This window comes from Tupaia chinensis, unplaced genomic scaffold, assembly GCF_000334495.1.
Source record: "Tupaia chinensis unplaced genomic scaffold, TupChi_1.0 Scaffold000093_1, whole genome shotgun sequence".
Taxonomy (NCBI): Eukaryota; Metazoa; Chordata; class Mammalia; order Scandentia; family Tupaiidae; genus Tupaia; species Tupaia belangeri.
Genome location: NW_006159555.1, coordinates 11056320 through 11076002, shown reverse-complemented (window position 1 = coordinate 11076002; position 19683 = coordinate 11056320). Strand labels below are relative to the sequence as shown.

At 49.6% G+C, this 19683-nt stretch overlaps 1 protein-coding gene and 1 long non-coding RNA gene across 2 annotated transcripts in view; one reads left to right on the top strand and one right to left on the bottom strand.

The window, feature by feature from the left end:
- The window catches only part of DNAI1 (dynein axonemal intermediate chain 1), a 76379-nt gene that overhangs the window by 1503 nt on the left and 55193 nt on the right, over positions 1-19683 (bottom strand). The window contains exons 13-20 of the mRNA XM_006143129.3: positions 12989-13236; positions 8547-8636; positions 8330-8417; positions 7640-7719; positions 6010-6158; positions 5796-5895; positions 3361-3546; positions 6-67 (exon numbers count right to left, since the gene is read on the bottom strand). Coding sequence (XP_006143191.1) covers positions 6-67; positions 3361-3546; positions 5796-5895; positions 6010-6158; positions 7640-7719; positions 8330-8417; positions 8547-8636; positions 12989-13236 — 1003 coding nt within the window. The remainder of the gene's footprint in view (positions 1-5; positions 68-3360; positions 3547-5795; positions 5896-6009; positions 6159-7639; positions 7720-8329; positions 8418-8546; positions 8637-12988; positions 13237-19683) is intronic.
- On the top strand, positions 13974-16717 carry LOC102489978 (uncharacterized). Its single transcript, XR_333779.3, has 3 exons — positions 13974-14103; positions 14216-14364; positions 16470-16717. It is a non-coding gene; the product is annotated as an uncharacterized LOC102489978 (long non-coding RNA).

Below are 19683 nucleotides of genomic sequence, written 5' to 3'. Positions count from 1 at the left end.
TCAGCAGTTTGTCCAGTTTTGCGATCTCCACAGCTGGACCCTTCTGTACTTCTTGCCCCTTCTTCTCCTGGGGAGGGGGAGAGAATACATGGGGAGGAATGAGGAAACATAGGCTACCTCTCTCAGGTGCCAGCACTGCTTCCTCTGCCCAGCCTGCCCCAGGTGTGCCCTGGCCTTTCCTGCCTGATAAATTCTGGATTTTTGCCTTCCCCAGTCCCACCATGATCCCTCCTCAATTCAGGTGACACCTATAAGAAGTCATAGGCTTTGACTCAACCTCAGATGGCCATCGGGTCTTAGAGTATAGGCAGAGAAGAGGGCATCCATCCCCTGACCCTCAGAGGAACTAGTCTTTCCGGTCAGGGAGAGCTGTAGCCCTGAGGAGGGGTAGGGTCTGACTGTTGGGAGTCTGATTAAGGGTGTGTGTTTGGGGGAAAAGGAGTGTGAACAAAGCCACAGGTGCCCTTACCTAGTTACTCATCAAATTCTTCAGGTCAGGTTGGGAGTGGGGTGTCATTTGGGACCAAGCCTCCTATATCATATATACCCTGGATTGGGGAGGGTGTCAGGAGACTCATGGGAGCAGATGAGCCATTCCATGTGACTCCAGGTGCCACTGGATAGGACTGTCCCTCAGCATCCTGAGTTCATTACCCTTCACCCCGGCCTGTAAAGCACTCAAATGCTGGTAATCAGACCCCAAGAAAAAGGAGGTTGGTGCACTGGCGTGTGCATCTCTCACAGACCTCAAGAACTCCTTGGCAGACCAGCCCATCCCATCTTCCCTACTGTCCAGGCAGTGGGGTGTGGGCTGTGTTGGGGCAGGCTGGGCAGCTCCATTTTCTGCCTTCACTCTGCTCCTGGTCTCCCACCCTCTCAGCCACCTGTGCCCACTGCTCATTGGCACCTGCCCCAGCCTTGCTTGCTAAGGGCCCAGCCTTAGGCTGGCCTGGGCTGTAAGGTGGGGAGTGCACAGGGCCAGTGGACCCTTCCTGGCCCCATTCTGGCTGCTAACACTTTGGAGCTCAGATTTCCTCATGCTGTGACCCCAGCACCTGCTCCCAAATCTGTCTCCCCAGTGCCTTCGCCATGACCAGTCCCACTCTCCTCTCCTCTCAAGGCAATAGACAAAGAGGCCTTTTTCTTCTTCGCTACTCCCTCCCAAGTCAAGCTCAGGTTTTCTTCTTAGCCTCACCCCGGGGACCTGGTTTTTAGTTCCAGCTCTGTCTTTAACCCCTTGTATGACTGAGCAAGTCCCTTGTCTTTCTAAACTTTAGTTTCCTATCTATATAGTAGTTAGGGTAAAAATCCTTAACTTTTGACGTACTGGTGTCTGCCAGGAATCATGGGAAGCTCCCTAGGCAGGGAAGCCCAGGCCTATGTGAGTAAGCCTTCTTGGTAAGGGCAGCATGTCTGCAGCTCACAGAGGGCCAGTGGGGATGCTCAGAGGATTTGCTTTGGCATGAATCACTTGGCTGCTGATAGGGTCAGGTGGCAATTTCACAGACACCTGTAACCCACCTAACTACCCGCCCCCAGCTGTCCACTACTCAGATCCTCAGGGCCCCAGGTACCCAGACACAGGGAGCCCAGCTCTCCCAGTCGTGACTCCCCTTTGTCCTAAGAGGAGTAGGAACTGTGGTGACCCTTGCTTCCCTTGACCAGAGCAGGCAGGGCAGGCTCCCACTCTTAGAGTGTCATGGTTATACCCTTTACCCTAAAAGTGACCATCATCCCTGACAGAGGTTTGTCCAGCTCTGCCAGCTGGAGCCTGGGTCTCTCTCCTCATTAAATTAAGAACAGCTTTTATCTGTTCCACAAATTGTGCTGCCTTCTTCCCCCTCCCTGAGGCCAACTAGCTGGGCTCAGCAAGACATTCAGACCACGCCTGCCAGACTCCCCTCCTCCCCAAGCCCACCACAGCCTCTGGGCCACAGCTGCAGGCGCTTAGCAGCCTTTGAGTATTTATAGCCAAGTCCACCCCCTCCCCCAGCTGGCTACAATTACAGGCCCGGCCAAACTCCCAACCCTTGCCTTCCTGGTCATGGTGGGGAACAGACCCAGCCAGCAACAGAGGGATGGTGCAGGGCTCCCTGTCTTGGTAGGGCCTCAGTGGGAAGAAGTCAGTAGTTGAAGAGACAGACCCCAGCCCTTGCCTCAAACTGCAGTCAGTGCCTCATATTACAACTGGGAGTCATCAGGGAAACTTGGTCCAGCCCTGACCCAGCCCTGATTCTGATCCAGAACCTGGGAGAAGCCAAATTCCATTTCTACTCTTTGCATACAAATGGGCAGAACTGGGCTTTGGGTTCTTGGGTTTTGGAATCCAGGGCTGGGTTCTGGGGCCCAGGTTCTTAAGTCTGAACCTGGACTCATGTCTAGACTTTGAGGTCATGGCCCTGGGTTCTTTGGCCTTTATTTGGGGCCTTTGGGCTCACAAAGCCTAAAGGCAAGGATCTCTGGATCACTAGAGACCCCCAAAACAGAAACCAGAGCTCAAAGAAGGACTACATAGCTGCTGACCTAGTTACCGTCCTCACAGCTCATTCCCTGCTGCCCTGTGTAGACCTACAGCCCTCAGCTCAGGGACCGTTGGCGCGGAGGCCCTCTGTAAGGCTGGCCAATGAAGCAGTAGCTAAGCCCTGAGCTTCTTCTCTGGGTGATCTGTCATACCCACAGCATCCTGCACTCCAAATAAGCCAGTGATGTCCTCCCATGCTACCTCAGACTAACACTCCCTCCCCCGACCCCACTCACCTGATTTCTCCACCAGGGGCACACAGGTGGCTCACATGCAGTACTTTTGTTTTGTTTTGTTAGGCCTTTATGGTATATTTTATTATTTTTCATTTTAATTTATTTTATACATTTAATCCCTATACATCCCTTAGCTTGTAAGTTGAATTTATCCAAAATGAATATACATCCCACCAGAACAGTTGAGGATACAAAACACGTTATCATCAACACATTATAATCCATTTCTATATCCCAAAAATGCCTGCCTATTTTCCTCACGCTGTCCCCTTTCTCCCGTCCTCTTCCCACATGGTCTCTAGCACCTATAATCATTTTCAATGCTTATATGGCCTCTAATCTTTCATTTTCCACTATGCGTTGAAACACTTTTTCTGTTGTCTTGCCTGCCATGGCCAGAACACATGCAGTACTTAAAAACTGACCTCTGTTTCCTCACAAGCCTGCTTCTCTTCCTATACTCCTAATTCAGGCAATGACACTATTGGTATCCCAGTCCTCCCAAGCCAGAAGGCTGGCTGGGTTGCCCCTGGCTCCTCCCCTTTCTCTCATTGCGCCATGCTGAAGACTCTCTTGCAGCAGCCCAGATTTCCAAATCCATACCTTTGGCATCTTGCGCAGGTTGGGTGAGAGCTTGAGGCAGGTGATGTGCCCACGGTCATCTCCCACAATGATGATGGGGTGAATGGGGTTGAACTGCACATGGGTGATCTTATTCTTCTTTTTGGCCACCACGGGCTGGTTGCAGATGGCCTCATACTTGTTGATGGCCAAATCAAACACATGGGCCTATGGAGAAGTCAGTGTCAGCATATTCATGGGTAAAGAGGCCCCTGGCCCTCACTACAGAGGGACCAGCCCCTGGGCTTTCTGGAGAAATGTTAGAGAAAGCTAATGTTTGCACTCTGGAGCTGGAAGCAGTGGGAAAGGGCATTTTGTGTCTATGTCTTTCCTGTGGTGGAGGGAGGGTAAGTTTTAAGTCTATGCAGAAGTAACAGAACTACCAACTGCTGCTACCATTTATGGAGCACTTACTATGTACTAGACTCTGAGCAAGAATGTTACATGGTTGCATCATCTAATTATGCTCCTCACAATCACTCTATAAGGCAGTTCTGTTATATTATCCTCATTATTTGGTGGAATTAAAACCTCTTAGAGGCTAACTAGTTACTAAGTAGCAGAACAGGGTTTACTCTAGTTAATAAATACAAAGTACTCAGATAGTGCTTGACATACATATAAGTGCTCAATAAATGTTTGATGTTCTCCTTAACACACACGCCAAGTCCAAACCACTATCAGCTCTTGCCTGGACAAACTGCGGCAGCCTTCTAACTGGCTCTTGTCCTACTACAGTCCATCCTCCCTGCAGTGACCATTCTCCCATCGTTTCCCTTGGCATTATAAATAAAATCCTCACTGTAGCCTACCTCGCTATTCACATTTCATGCCCTCTCCCCTTTGCTCACTATACTCCACACCCAACATACTTTCCTTCCTGTTCTTTTTAAATTTTTTTTTTAATTGCCAGAGGGGATGTGCACAGACCCGAGAAGGAAAAGGAGAAGGCACTCCGTAATGAGGTGTGCTTGTGTTGTAATCCCTTCTTCCTTTCACCATCCTGCCAGGATTTGGGGCACAAACATGGGCCCAGTTTTCTTTTCTTTTTTTCTCTCTTTTCTTTTCTTTTTTTTTGAGAGAATTTTGTTACAGGGCGTGTGTGCCTGCCAGAGACAGAGAGACAAAAAGTGATAGATCACCTCCCCCAGGGAGGATGGCCATGCCACAATCCCTTCTCCTCTATTCTCTCGGAATTTGGGGTATGTATGCACACACACCCAGCATGAGTTTCAAGCTACCAGGTCTGGGACTTGAACCACAGTCAACCATGTGGGAGTCCAGCGCCTTAACCACTACACCACCTGTTGTTCCCATGGGCCTAGTTTCTTTTTTTTTTTTTTGGAAAGTTTTTGCTATAGGGCGTGTGTGCTCGCCAGGCAGACAGAGAGAGACAGAGAGACAGAAAGCGAGAAATCCCCCCCCCCCGGAGGATGGCCACGTCGCAATCCCTTCTCCATTCTCCTCTCGGGATCTTGGGCACACACACACATGTGCCCAGCATGTTTTAAGCCACCAGGTCCGGGACGTGAACTGCAGTCGACTACGTGGGAGTCTAGCGACATAGCCATTACACTAACTGCTGGTCTCCCATGGGCCTAGTTTTTTAAGCCACTGCTGGGGCCAGGGCTTAGAGTGCAGTCAGTCATGTGGGATCCAGCTTCTTTAACCACTAGGCTAAAGGGTAGCCCAAACTTCTTGTTCCTTAAACGACTCCAGCTCCAAGCCACCTTAGGGTGCACCAACTATTCTCTCAGTGTGGAATACTTATCCCTCTCCCCACTGTCTTCGCATGGCTGACTCCATGTCATTCAGTTTTCAGCATGAATGTGACCTCTTCCAAGAAACCTTTCCTGACCCAGGTGTTTCTCAATTTATATCAAAGTCCATAAGGACAATGGATTTGCATCTACGAGTATGCTCAGAAAATGTTTGTTTTTGAGCTTTCACCAATTCTCAGTGAAACAAACCCCTTCCATTTCACCCCACTGAAGTCCCTTCTCAGAATTAGCTTGTATACTATGAAGGATGGGGACCTTGTTACGTTATAGACACGTTTTCTGCCTCAGATGAACTCTGGCTCATAAGTTTTCCTTCAGTGGAGATGGCTACTGCCAGAGGGCTGCACTCCTGTCATACCCTCCCTGGGAGAAGGTAAATACTGCATGGCTTCTTATCCCCTAGAGTGTTTTCTCCTCCAAGGTAAATGGCCCAAGTCCCTCCTTGAGCCCCATGGGATGAAAGATCCTGCTTTTGACTAAACCCTAGATGGTCCAGTCCTTGAGAATATGAAGTCCTTATGTCCCACTTTCCCTTACCCCACCTGGGCGTGGGGTAGGCCCTCCAGGATAGAAGCTCTGAGCCACGTCTCGGTCTTTCCCATGTAGGCTCAGTGGGATCAGGAAGAGGGCACTCACCTTCCCATCTGTGGTGACCGCTGCAAACACAGTAGAAGAGTATGGTGCCCAGGCCACATCTCCCACGGCTGAGTTCAGGTCATAGATGAACATGGGAGTCCTGTAGTGGTGGGAGGTGGAAAGCCCATGACACGGAGGACTCCCAGTGCCAGGGTCCAGGGTAGGGTCCAAGCCTGGGCTCAGGACAGGGCAGGACCAGGGGCAGGCTCCTCACTTGATGGTGTGGTCCCAGATCTTCACTGTCCAATCGGAGCTGCAGGACATGAAGACCTTGGTATGGTATGGGTTCCAGGTCACAGCATCCACTGCCATGTTATGGGCATCATAGGTGTCGAGGAATTGGCTGGAGTAGGATTTAGAACACTGGGACAGGGTGGGGTGGGAGGAGATCAAGAGTCAGGAATAAGAGAAAGGCTAGCAGCCATCACTTCTCTGGGGTCCCTGGAGCATTAGAACTTGAGACTCCTCTTCCATCCTTATCCCACCTCACTGTCACAGCTGAGCTGGGACCAAGGTCCTGGCTGCTCTTCCCACATTCAGCACACCCAGACAGAAAGGAGGGCTTAAGGGCTGGGGTTCAAGTTGGGAAGGGGAGTGCTCTGGAGGGCAAGGGAAAGTGTTGTAGCCTGCCCAACGGCCTGACCAGATGATACAAGCCAGTCAGAAAAGACCTTCTGGGGACCAGTAGATGGCCTAATGGTTACATCACTGGGCTCCCATGTAGCGGACTACAGTTCAAGTCCTGGACCCGGCAGCTTAAACTCACACTGGGAGTGTGTGTGGGTGCCCCAAATCCTGAGAGAACAGAGGAGAAGGATCTGTGGCGTGGCCAATCCCCCTAGGGGGGTGATTTCTCACTTTCTGTCTCTGGCAAGTGCATACACCCTCTATAGCAAAAATCTCTTCTCAAATAAATAAATAAATAAATAAATAAATAAATAAATAAATAAAAATAGAAAAGGCCTTCTGTCCCTGAGCCAGGGCCCTGGGTGAAGTGTGGCCAGCTATCTCTCCAGACGATGTCCCCCATCCACTTGCAGCACAGACATCATCCTTGCAACAGTGATAAACATCCCACCTTGTCACGTTGTCCGGGTGAGAGCAGGTGCAGAGCCAGGAGGGGACTGATATTCAGATTTCCCATTCAGTTCTTGCCCTGACCTGCATGCCCCCTCCCCCTGCTTCCAGGAGACCGTGTGACTGACTAGTCCCTCCTCCCCATTGGCCTCTCCCAGGGCTGCATTGAGAGGGGTGGAGAGGGGGTGGGGACCTCTTTTACATTCAGACCAACTCTAGCTGGGCCTCAGGGGCTCCCAGGAGGCTGCCTGTAATTAACATTCTGAGTCTCTGAGCCTAAGAAAAGCTTACAGCAGAGCTATTTCTGGATAGCTGGAGGTTCAGAAGGATGTTCACCTACTAACACCAAGACCTTGCAGAAACTGGCCACAGAGTCCCATCCTGCAGGCTGAGTAGCATTGAGTATTCAGAAATAAATCTGCTTGTTACCTGGCCTTCAAAGCTCAGCTCAAATTCAGTCTCCTTCAAGAAGTCTTCCTAGAATGTTCCAACTCCGCCAACCCCCACTGCCACCTCTACTCTGTCTCCAGGAAGGGAAGAAGGACCCAGAGGGAAAGATGCTGGACTGGGCTAAAGTCACCTCTAAAGTCTCCTCTACTTTCCTGCTTTGAGCCCCTCTTCCTGCTACCCAAGCAGGTTAGGAAATGCAGTCTTTTCCCAAGAAGCCTTCCAGAACAGATGAGTACTAAGATCTGTTGCAAACAAACTCCCCAGGTGTTCAGGTATAAGCCCTGCAAAGAGCTGGCACAGGAGCAGCATGGCCTCACCTTGTAGATTTTCCCCTCCTCTGTGCCCACTAGGAACATGTAGTCGATCTCTTTGTGGAAGTCAAAGGCGGTTCCACAGCCTTGGGAGAAGAGGGAACAGTCTTAGCTGAGTTCTAAGGGGGGAGGGGCTTCCAGCATCTCCCCTACTCAGCAGGGCCCCTGCAAGGGGTGGGACCAGGCCAGGCAAACTGAATCAGGTCCTCTGGCCTGTTTGTCCCAGATATTCCTCTGCGAATGGCCAGGGGTTCTGCAGACAGCAGTAGCAATGAGGGGCCTGGGTAAACAAGGCAGGGATTGAGTTAAACAGGGTCAGGGGAAACAGGGACAGGGTCTACAAACAGGGACATGGTCTGTGCAAACAGGGATATAGTCTGCATAAACAGGGTGGGAACTGAGTAAACAGGGGCAGGATCTGGGTAAACAGGACTGATCTGCATAAACAGTACTGAATCTGCATAACTGCACCTGATCTGCATAAACAGGAACGGGCCGCAAGCAGGCCTGGGACCTGAATAAACAGGGAGGGTCTGCAAACAACCCGGTGCTCAACAGGCCAGGCTTTCTCATTACCTCCTGTCTGGGCTCCAGCACAGATGGGGAGGGAGTGCTCAGTAAGGTAGAGAGCCACTGAACCTCATGGGGCCTGAATGACAATGGCCAGACCTGGGGTGAGCGGGCTGGGGCTCCTACCCACTGTGTGTAGCTGCAGCCCCTCAGGGACTTCTGTGGTACTACCTTCCACCTTCAGCTTGATGACATCTGTATGAACCAGCTCGCTCTGCAGTCACAAAGGGATGGGAGGGCACAAGGGGTATGCTAGGTCAGCAGGGCTAGAGGGTGCCCTTTGCCATGCAGTTCCTCCCACTGCCCATCCATTCCCACGTGACCTTCTATGGGAAACAGGCACCTTCACGAGCGTCCAAGATACAATCCTGCCATCTGATGACACAGAGAAGAAGTTAAGGTTGTGGTCCATGTCGTCCTTCTGCCACTTGACCTGAAACATCCCCAAATGAGAGTTCTGGGACCTTGCAAGGGTGTTGAGTGAGGGCTGTGAGCTGAGTCTCCCCTTCTCCCCGCCCCCTGCCCCAGGCACCCATCTGAAGCTCAGAAGCAAGTTTTGGGAGCATATTTCCCAGAATCCTATGATTGGTTCTCCCTCCCTCTATCATCTCTGTCTCTCATCTCTCCCTGACCATTCTAGGGTAAGTGTCAGGTGAGGCATTACCCTAGTCTACTGGCTTGGCAGTGGAGGTACCTAGTACTTCCCTTCCCTGAGCTGAGTTCTAGGAACCTAGTTGTGGGGAGAAGGTAGTGGCCCTGGGTTCAGCCTCCTTACACAGACATAGCCTGGAAAGGGCAGGGCTCATCAACCAGTTTCCTCATGTGTAAGACAGGAGTCATACCAGCATAGGTTTGTTGTGAGGACTAAATGAGATGATGTATGTAAAGCACTTAAGCCAGAACATTGCACATACCAAGTGTCCATGTTAGCTAATAGCCTCATTTTTATTATCATCCTAGGGATCTAGGTGCCAAGGTTCTACAGGAGCCATTTTCCTGCTTTCTGGGGCCAGGGGTGGAGGGGGAGCATATACCCTCCCCTGCCCTCCTCTTCTAGGCTTGGCCTTTTTCTAGGAAGTGTTTCCTCTGTTCCCACCTTCACTTTACCACTAGCGTCTGCTCCCAGAAACCTGTTTCCAAATCCCAGATTTGAGCTACATTTCTCCATCTGCGAATCGGGGTTAATTATCCTGCCCCACCCGTCTTCTCAGGGCTGGAAGCAAACATATGGGAAAGTGTTTTGGAGACAGAGCTGTTGTCTTATGAGGATGACATGCTTGAGGCTCAAGTTTCTCTTGCCAGATGTGGAGGCCTGGCCAAGTCATGTCCCAGTGAGCTGGGGTGGGGCAGGGTGCCCAGAGCTTCCCATCCTCCAACTCCCTCCAGACCGCCCATACTGGGACCACCGTCCTGTCCCCTCCCCCTGTCACAAGTAGAGGCCCAGTGAGGGAGACCACGAACCCAATGCCATTGCCTGTAACTGCAGCTGTCACCATTGCTGTTGGGAGGGTGCAGGAGAGGAGAAAAAAGAATTGCTTCTTCCTGGCCACCCCTAGGCCTGGAAGATCAGAGTTACAGGAGAGCGGGCTGAGACCTCCTGGGCCTGTCTGGGGAGCCTGCTCTTTTGTGCTTTCACTGGGGGGCTGGCTGAGAACACCTTGAGCTTGTAAGACACAAGTCAGAGCTGGCCCTGATATTGAGACCACTTCCCTTCTATATAAAGGTGGTCCCTTTAAAGGGGGGAGGAGACAGGGAATGCCAAAGGCCAGGCTCTAAGAGGCGTTAGGGAGCTGCAAAGGGAAGTGTTTAATGAGCAGACACCAGCTCACATGGAAACTGTATTTCACACCCCACTTAGCAGCCTGATGCCCGATGGGGGTGGTGTATGTGTATCTGCTAGAGACTGTATATGTTCATAAGTGTGCGCACACATACACAATCACCTCCACATGCTCCCAGGGTGGATGTGGGAAGGTAGGAATAAAGCAGAATGGTGAGGGTGGTAAGTGGGGTTAAGAGAATGAGTGATGCTCAGGGACCAGGGGCAGAGAGACGATGGAGTCTGTTAAACTGATTCCTTCCTTCTGTCTTATCTGATTGGGGTGGACAGCTTGACCCCAGTCTCCTTGTTCCCTTCCCTAGAATTGCATAGACCATACATACACTCAAACACACACACACACACACACACACACACACACACACACAGGTTATCTCCAGACTAAGAACTTCAGAGCCTGGGCCCTTAAGTAGCCTCAACAACCAGAGGAGCAAACAGAAAGTCGCTGAATGGATGAATGAATGAGGGAGTGGGGGAGGGAGCAAGAGGAAAAGAATAGGAAGTGAGTAAACTACTGAGAGACAGGTGGCTCACTCCCAGGTCGCATTCTTCCCTAGAATCCTGAATCTTCCATTTGCAGAGACAGCAGCAGCCCTGTTTTCCTAGCAGGATGTTGGGACAGCAGAAGCCCTTCTAGTTCAAGTGAGTTCCTAGAACCTGTCCAGTGAGAGGGATAATGTAGGGGCCAGCAGGTGGCATGGTGGTTAGAGCAACTGAATTCCCACATGGCTGACTGGTTTGGATCCCAGACTTGGCAGCTTGCTTTCTCATTCTCCCACTCTCTCTTTGTCTCTTTCTGGTGATAAAATAATAATAATAATAATAATATAAAATAATTCTTTAAAAAATAAAAAAGAAAGGGATGATGTATATTCTCCATACCCTAACCCTCCCCCCACCCCTACCTGAATATGATCTAAGAACACGGCAGGTTAGGAGTAAAATGGTTGGTCTGGGCCGCTTCACTTCTGGGTGTGAGGAGAGTGATCAGGTCAGCCAGAGATACTCAGCTTGGCCCTGGGTTATCTGAGCTGGGAGTGTAAGGGTGGAGCCAGTGTTGGTTCAATCTGATCAAGGTAGGTCTTTTTTTTTGTTTGTTTTTTAATTTACTTGCCACAGAGTGCAAGTGCTGACAGAGAGAGACAGAGAGACACAGAGAGAGGAAGGAAGCATCCCCCAAATAAGGCATGATCATGCTGCAATCTTTTCTCCATTTCTCACCCTGTCAGGATTTGGGCATGATACACACCTGCCAGTGTGTTTTTTAAGCTACTAGGGCAGGATTCTAACTGTGGCTGATCATGTAGGATCTGGCTCCCTTAACTACTTTTTCTGGGCCTTCAAGTCTCTATAGATCTTCTCTCCATATCTGGAGGTGATGAATTAGGAGATGGACACTTCATTGGAGAGAACTCCTGAGGCTGCAACCTCAGATCTCTTTGGGGGGGGGAGGGTATTTAGCAGGAGGGCTGCTTCCTTCCGACCCTCTGCTCCAGTTCTGGGTCAGGAATGACATTGGGATAAGCAGGTGTTGTTGTGGTTAAAGTGGCTAGAACCCACATGGCTGGCTGCACAGTTCAAGTTCTGGACCCAGCAGCACGTGTGTATATGTGTGTCCAAAATCCCAAAAAGAAGGGAGAAATGAAGGACAAGGGATTGCAGTTGACCGTTCCCCATGGGGGTGGCATGTGCTTTCTCACTGTCACTCTCTTTTTCTCTCTCTTCAGTGAGTCTCTTTTTCCTCTCTCTCCAGTGAGTACATGCACCCTCTGGTAAAATTTTACATATATATACACACACACACACACACATATATATATATATGAATAAATAAATACGAATAAAGCTGAGAGGATGTCATGATCTCTGTGTCTGGGGAGTCCTTCCTCTTCTCAAGCCTGTTTTGAGAGTGGGGGTGATTCAGTGCCTGGGGCAGATTTCCACCTGTCTCAAGGAACTCAGGGCCAGAAGAGGTAGGTAGTGCAGAGCCTTCCTATAGACTGTCAGGGCAGGAGGACAGAGAAAGATGAGGAGACAATCCCAGTGCTGCTTGATAAACCCAGAGACTGGGCAACTTGAGCCAGAAATCTATCCTTAGATTTTCCCACAAGGATGAAAGATCTAAAGGGAGCCCTTTAGATAAACCATAAACATATGATTATGGTCCAGGTCCAACTGTTGTGCCTGGGGAAGCCCTCTTGTCCCTGCCCCACTAGATGGGCAAGCCCTGTCCTGTTCTGCTCTGTCAGAAAGCATGGGATTCCTCTTTGAGTTTCATCTTTGAGGAAGGGCCTGGAAGGGCTTGAAAAGCTGGAACTAAGAGACCTTCTGAGAGTGAAACTGTGAAATCTACTCCCAGTGGGACAGATGAAAGATACAGAGACAAGGTGAAATCCAACCCCAATGTCCAAGTAATGGTCTCAGACTTGGGCAGAGACCCCCCCTCCACCCCCCTACCCCCACTGTAGGCTTTTCTGGAAAAGAGAGAAAGCTACAGTGAGACTTAGGGTCAGACCTGGCCTACTAGGCCTTACAGTCCCACCCAGAGGTCAGGCAATCAGCAACATGTACCCTGTCTGGGAGTTTCCCAAATTCTAGCCCAGATGGCAGAGAAGACTTGCTGTGGGGAGTTTAGGAAGCTGAGACAAAGCCTTGAGGCTTCCAGCTATGGCCTCTGAGTTTCTGATGACCACACCTTTGGGATCGTGGGCAGATAGACGGAGCCTTGCTGATGGGAGCTCTGGGGCAGAGCCAATTCTTACTGGAGACCCCCTGACCTCCTGATTCTCACCTTCTGCCCTTCTCTGCCCATTGGCCTCCAAGCTGACACATATCCCCATCCCCTTGCCTGTGGACCTCACCTCCCCAAGGTCCCTCCTTCTAGTGTCTCTCAGGTTTGCATGATACTCCCAGGCCCATTCCCCCCATCCTGGTTCGAGGCTGACCTGCCATACAGGGTCCGTGTGCTTGCCAGACTTGGCTGAGCTACGGAAGGAGGGCTGAGAGTTGGGCTTCTTGAGGTTGTAAATGGCCACGTTGCCGTCATAGTGGCCCACCACCACCAGGTAGGGGTGGTCTACGTGCATGTCGAGACACATGATGCCACTGTCACTGCTGAAGATGTACTCTGGGAAGCTGGGGTTCTTCATGCTGTAGAGCAACAGCATGCCCCGGCTCTGCTTCATGAAGTCATCTACCCAAAGAAAACACACGATTATGGTTCAGGTCCAACTGCTGTGCCTGGGGAAGCCCTCTTGTCCCTGCCCCCCACTAGATGGGCAAGCCCTGCCCTGTTCTGCTCTGTCAGAAAGCATAGGATTTCTCTCTGAGTTTCATCTTTTCTCTCTAGGGAAATGGAAAGGAGGGATTTGGCTTATCACTTCTCGGGGTTAACAGAAGGATTCAATAACCAGTAAAGGTAAGCAGGTTTATCTGAGGGATGGGCAGTCAATCTTATTCTCCCTGAGGTTCATGCAAAGGGACTCAGAATTGCTAAGTAGAGAACGTATGTGAGCTTGAGAAGGAGCAGGACCTTCAGAAGAGGGTCAGGTATCAGCCCAGGGGCAGGCAGCTGTCCCATGGATACCTGGATAATGTCCATATGTCCCCTTCCCCCAGCCAAGGACAGGGATTAAACTTGAACTAACATGGAACATTGTCTATTAGTGAGACCCACACTAACCACCTATGAACAGTACCTCACTCTGTGGCACCCAAGGGTTGACCCTCCAAAGGAGAGATCTACAGCTGACTGAGGAGAGTGTCTCTCCCATTCTGATCATGAAGGCCTTGAACTGGACAGTGTGATTGTTACTTTGGCTTCTTTTGTTCATCCAGCAAAACCTGAGCACCTGATCTAGGCCTCTCTGCAGGGACAGAGATAATCCACTGGAGATGCAGGCTGGCCCTCAGCAGCCCATAGACTAATGAGAGAGCCAGACCCTGCTTCTGGATGAGAAATCAATGTGTTAACTGTCAGGGCAGAGGTGAGCCAGTGGTGCTCATGATTCCATCTGTCCTTGATGCTGGTCAAGCCTGATGGAGGGCGACTAGTTAGCAGGTGAGTAAACAAAAAAGTGACCAGTGGGGTGGGTGACTGATGCTTAGATCAAGGACTTAGATGCTCATCTGTTGCACCATGGGACAAAAGTGGGTATGTTCTCCTGTGGCAGAAGGCCTGGAAAACTTACTCTCCTGTGGCAAAAGGCCTGGCACCTTGAAGGACAGCAGTGATGACCCACTTTCCCAGACAAATTCCAAGAACCTCCTGCCCTACATGAGCATAAAGAGTGTTCACGACCCATGAAACCAAGAAAGGAAGGTAGGAATCCCCAGGCGGCTTACTAATTCAGTATGGGGAGCATCTCCAACACAATCACAGAACTAGTGGGACTAGGAACTGGATTTATGTTCCTCTAACTGTACAGATGGTAAGCTGAGGCCCGGAGGGGAGAAATTGTATGCCCAGATGCATTAAACATGTCACATGGTGTTTGTCACATCCAACATCCTTTCTCATGTTTCTTTTTCATGAGGGTTGGGAGAAGAGACAGGAAGAGAGAGACACAGAGTTAGCTATATTTTCGACAGGGTCCCACTGTGTCAATATCCTCCTCCCTCAGCCTCCCAATTAGGTAGGACTAGAGACACACACAACCACACCCAGGATGTTCAGTCTGGCCCAGGAGCTAAACCCTTTCCCATTTGCCCTCAGCCTCCCAAGTACTATCTATGTGCCACCACCACTGGGCCTCAATCTCCTTTTTGCAGCTGAAATCATCCTGCTCTGGTAACAGCACTAATCTGACCTTTGTTTGGAGGAAGAAAAGGGAAAAGAGGATACCAGATCCCTGTTAATGAGGCAGTAGTGACAGGCAAAGCCAATCTAATACCTCCAGGTTCTGGATTAAAGAATGTTTAAGGGTCCGAGCAGTCAAACATGGTAAAGAAGAATGAGTGTGCAGAGAGAAGCATGCATGGATTTAATGAGAAAGGGACACTGAGGGTGATCAGTCACATTCAGACCTTAGAGCTCGCCTAGTCCTAGGCCATAGGTATCCTGACAATAAGCCCCACTTTCTTAACCTGGATTTAGCGGTTTCTGTTACTTACCACCAAATGAGCCTTCTTTGACATAGCGCTCACAGCTCCTAAGCATGTCTAGACTATGTGGTTCCTGAATTCCAATTCAGGGCTCTTTTCAACAAAGCATACCAGGAAATCAGGTAAACCTTCATTTAACTGGGTTTCTTCTCAATCCACCTCAATCTATGAACTCTTCATCCCTGACTCCAATGGCCTCTATGAGACCTCACTACTCTTTTCTCTAAATTTAGGCAGTGTCACGTCACAGCCCAAACCTCCAACAGATCCAGCATAGCATCATCTTATCTCCCAAAAGTCCTAAAATGACATCTCCACCCAGGCCACCAGTGATCTCCATGAGATATCATAGCTCAGGCCCAGTAGTCCTCCTCACATCATTGCCAGATCTTCCAACATCCCCATGACATCATCAACCTGGTCACCAGCAGTCACCCTGTGACATTAGCATCAAGGTTACTCACATAGTGCCTCAGTGCCAAAAAGAGCTAGAATCCCCTCAGGCTCAAGGCTTAGAAAGCATTGGGCCCTGAGCCCTGGGGTAAATTGGGTCCTAAATAGGGTCCAATAACACAGATGGGAGCCCCTGAGCCCCACCCTCCATTTTATAAAGAGGCAGATTCAAGTGTAGGGCCAGTGAAGGGACTCCAAGGTCCTCCCAGCCATAAGATTTCAACATAGAAATACATAAGTATGGGGGCCAGCAGGTGGCATAGTGGTTAAAGGCGCTAGACTCCCTTGGGACCAGCAGTTAGTGTAATGGCTATGTCGCTGGACTCCCATGTAGTCGACCGCGGTTCACGTCCCGGACCCGGTGGCTTAAAACTCATGCCAGGTGTGTGTGTGTGCGCGTGCCCAGGAGAAAGAATTGTGGAGTGGCCATCCCCCCTGGGGGGTGATTTCTCGCTTTCTGTCTCTCTCTGTCTGTCTGGCGAGCGCATGCGCCCTATAGCAAAAACCTCTCCACAAAAAAAAAAAAAAAAAAAGGCGCTAGACTCCCACATGACTGATCTTGATTCAAGTCCTGGACCTGGCCACTTGTTTTCTCACTTTCCTTCTCTCTCTGTCTCTCTGTGGTCACATTAAAATAAATTAATTAATTAAATGAATGATTCTTTAATAAAAAAAGAAATATGTAAGTACTTGTGGCTGTGTAAAAAGGAAAGAGACATAGAAGGAGGGAAAAACAGGGTGGAGGAAAGAGAAATAACAACCACTTGCTCTGGGACCCTGGGATGAGGGGGGAGGGTTCCCCTGCTCTACTTCCTGCTTTTGCTCCCATTGTTTCCTTAAACTGCATTGTATTCCTTCCCTGCTCTCTAGAGTCTACTAGCCCAGACTACGGGCCTTCAAGAGGACGGGCCTTCAAGAGGACGTTCTCTAAGAGGCTTTCCAGCCCATTCAGCCACCAGGACATTCTCTCCCGTGAGCATCCCTCCCAAACCCCATGAGGAACTTGAGCAAGTTTTGGCACAGACCAGCAGGCTTACTCTCTCTGGTGACAGTGTGGCCTCTGGCTAACCCTGCTCTGCCAGACCATTTTTAAGGCCTCCCTGACTCTTATCTTTCAGTCACCCACAAGATATTGGGAAGAACAACAAATCCCCTAATGATTAGAGACTGATTAGTAGTTCGGTGGGAGGGGTCAGGGTGGCTTAATTCGACTACAAACTGAAGCTCTAACTGCCCTCTGTTTCCTCTACTAGAGCCTTGACAGAACAGTGAGAGCGGTGGGTTGATGTCTTCTTGAACTGGCAATGTCAGGAAACAGCTCTAAATCATGGGGGGACAGTTTGGAGCACTGTGAATGTGAGGAGAATCCTAGGCTCCTACTCGGGTTTCAGGGAGAGCACGGCAGGAAGAGGGCATGCTGGGGCATTAGGCAAGAGCCAGGTCAGTGGTCGGTGGGAAGCAGCTGCCAAGCTGCAGAGGCAAGGATACAAGCCAGCCCTGACAGCAGGCTTGCTCTCTTCTGAGCCATCCGAAATGAGTCCAGCCCAGGCCTAGCTCCAAGGCAGCAGCTGTTGAATGACTCCCTTATTAAGTCATGCAAGAGGCACTTGGTGGGGCCTGTGGTAGGCAGAATAATGCCCCCCTAATCCCCATTACCCATAAATATGTCACTTTGCACAGCAAAAGGGATTTTGCAGATGTGATTAAGTTAAAGACCTTGAGAAGAGAAGATTATCCAGGATTATCTGGATGGATTCAATGTAATCACACGGGTTCTTATAAGAGAAAAAGAGAGGCAGGAGACTCAAAGAAGGTGAGGTGACTACAGAGACAGATGTTGAAATAATGTGATTGCTGGCTGGAAGGGGCCCACTAGCCATGGACTGTGGGCAGCCTCTAGACACTGAAAAGGCAAGGAAATAGATGCTCTTCCGGAACATCCAGAAGGAATGCAGCCCTGCCCACACTTCTGACCTCCAGAGCTGTAAGGTAGATTTGTGTTCTTTTTAAGTCACTATGTGTGTGGTCATTTGTTACAGCAACAATAAGAAACTAATACAGAAGGGATTCAGGGGAAGTTGACCCAAACTCTACTTTTACGAAGGAGAGAAAGAGGGTCCCATAGAAAGTACAGGTACTTTTTTTCTGGGACAGTTTGGAGAAGTTCATCTAGAAGTGAAGGGGTTGAACAAAGTGATCCTCAGCTTTTAAATTCTTTTGATTTTTGTCTTTGTCTTTTTTTGTTTCTGCTTTATTTTATTTTATTTTTTTTAGCTTGTTATAGGGTAGATGTTCTTACCAGAGAAAGTGAGAAATCACCCCCCAGGGAGGATGGCCAAGTTGTAATCCCTTCTCTTCCATTCTCTCAAGATTTTGGGCACACACACACAGTGCTTTTCCTGCTACTGAGTCCAGGACTCAAACTGCTTGGTTGGCCATGTGGATCTAGCCACCTTAATCACCCTGCCACAGGCTAGCACCTCCCTCTGTGTTCAGCTCTTTTGATGACAATAATAAAATCCTTCCACACTTTCCTTCACTCCAGCCTGCCAACTTGCACTCTAGGAAGAGGGATGCCATTGTGTTATGATTTTCAGTCTCTAATGTCAGGGAACCAGCCTAAGGTTGCCTTTAAAAAAGGCATTAGCTCTCTCTCTCCTTCTCTCCATAAATAAATATATTTTTAATAAGTTTTTAAAGAGAATTATTTTATTTAACTTTATTTATTTATTTATTTTAATTTGACCAGAGAGGAACAGAGAAAGAGAGAGAGAGAAACTGAGAAAGCAAGTCACCAGGTCCAGTACTTGAACCACAGTTGAAGATGTGGGGGTCCGGCGCCCTTAACCACCACGCCACCTGCTGGCCCCTATAAACAAATACATTTTAAAAAATAAATAAACAAGGGTGTCAGTTACTAGAGAGTTCCAAACTTCAAGCATGGCTTAGAAGACATGGTGCCAGGCTGGGCCCAGCCTCACAGGCAGCTGGGCTTTTCCAGGCACTCTCATTTGATTAGAAGTCATATTTAAACAGTGTGGGAAATAAGAGCAGGGCCATGGAGACAGAACACATCAAGCGGGACATTTAATTTGATTTAGGGAAAACGAGGCAAACATTTGAGAACCTAAATAACTAACCAGTAATTAAACTAACAACGGGAATGCCCTTGCACTACAACCCAGCAAGCACAGTGGCCTTTATGGACTGTATTTACAAAGAGACCTGACAACATAATTAGTCCTGTAAATTTTACGCAGCCTGCAGCCGAGGAATGATGGATTTTGTGTGTGGAGGATGAACAGGGAGAAATGAGGTGGATGAATTTCCATTTTCAGTAAATGAAATTAACACTGCTTAATTAGTGAAGCTGACAAATAAATGATCAGGAAAGATTTAAATCCCTTACAAGTGTATCTCTGGCCTGGGCAGACTCAGAGACAGGCCAGGATGTGGTGGGACAGAGGAAATGGGTTTAGTACTGGGCCTTAGGGCCTAACATTGACTCCTTTTGAGGGTGCTATCCCAGAGGGAGGCTGGACTGAGGGACAGCTGGTTTTCCAGCCCTTCTAATATGTGGCCTGCTGGGAAGCTTCCTGCCTCACCTCCTGTGTGATAGCCTCGGGATCACACAGAGGATCTGTTCCACATCCCTGCCTGACGGACCATGAGGGGTCCCTATTTCTGTGCTATGAACTGACTAATGGGTTGGAAAGGATTCCTTCAGCAGAGCCGGCTGACATAATTGCAGACTAGCAGTTCCAAGGCCAACTCTTTCAGGACCAGCTTCCTTTGCCCTCTAATGGTCCTCCCCCTGTTTGCTGATGGTCTCTTTCACTGCTCTACTGGAAACATGGGGCCTGGCCCTAGGGGGCATCTCAGTCTCTTTCATTTAATCAGCCTGATATGCCTACCACCTGGTGCCCTGCAGCCAGAGAGGAGAGACAGGTGTCAAGGCTTCTAGGTACTCTGTTGTAGGCCACTCCCTGGATTCCCTTTCCTCCAGCTGCTAGTTCCTGGCCTGGCTCCAGCCAACCTGCCCAGTCTCAAAAAGCCCAGTCCTTTCTAGGGTACATGTCCATCC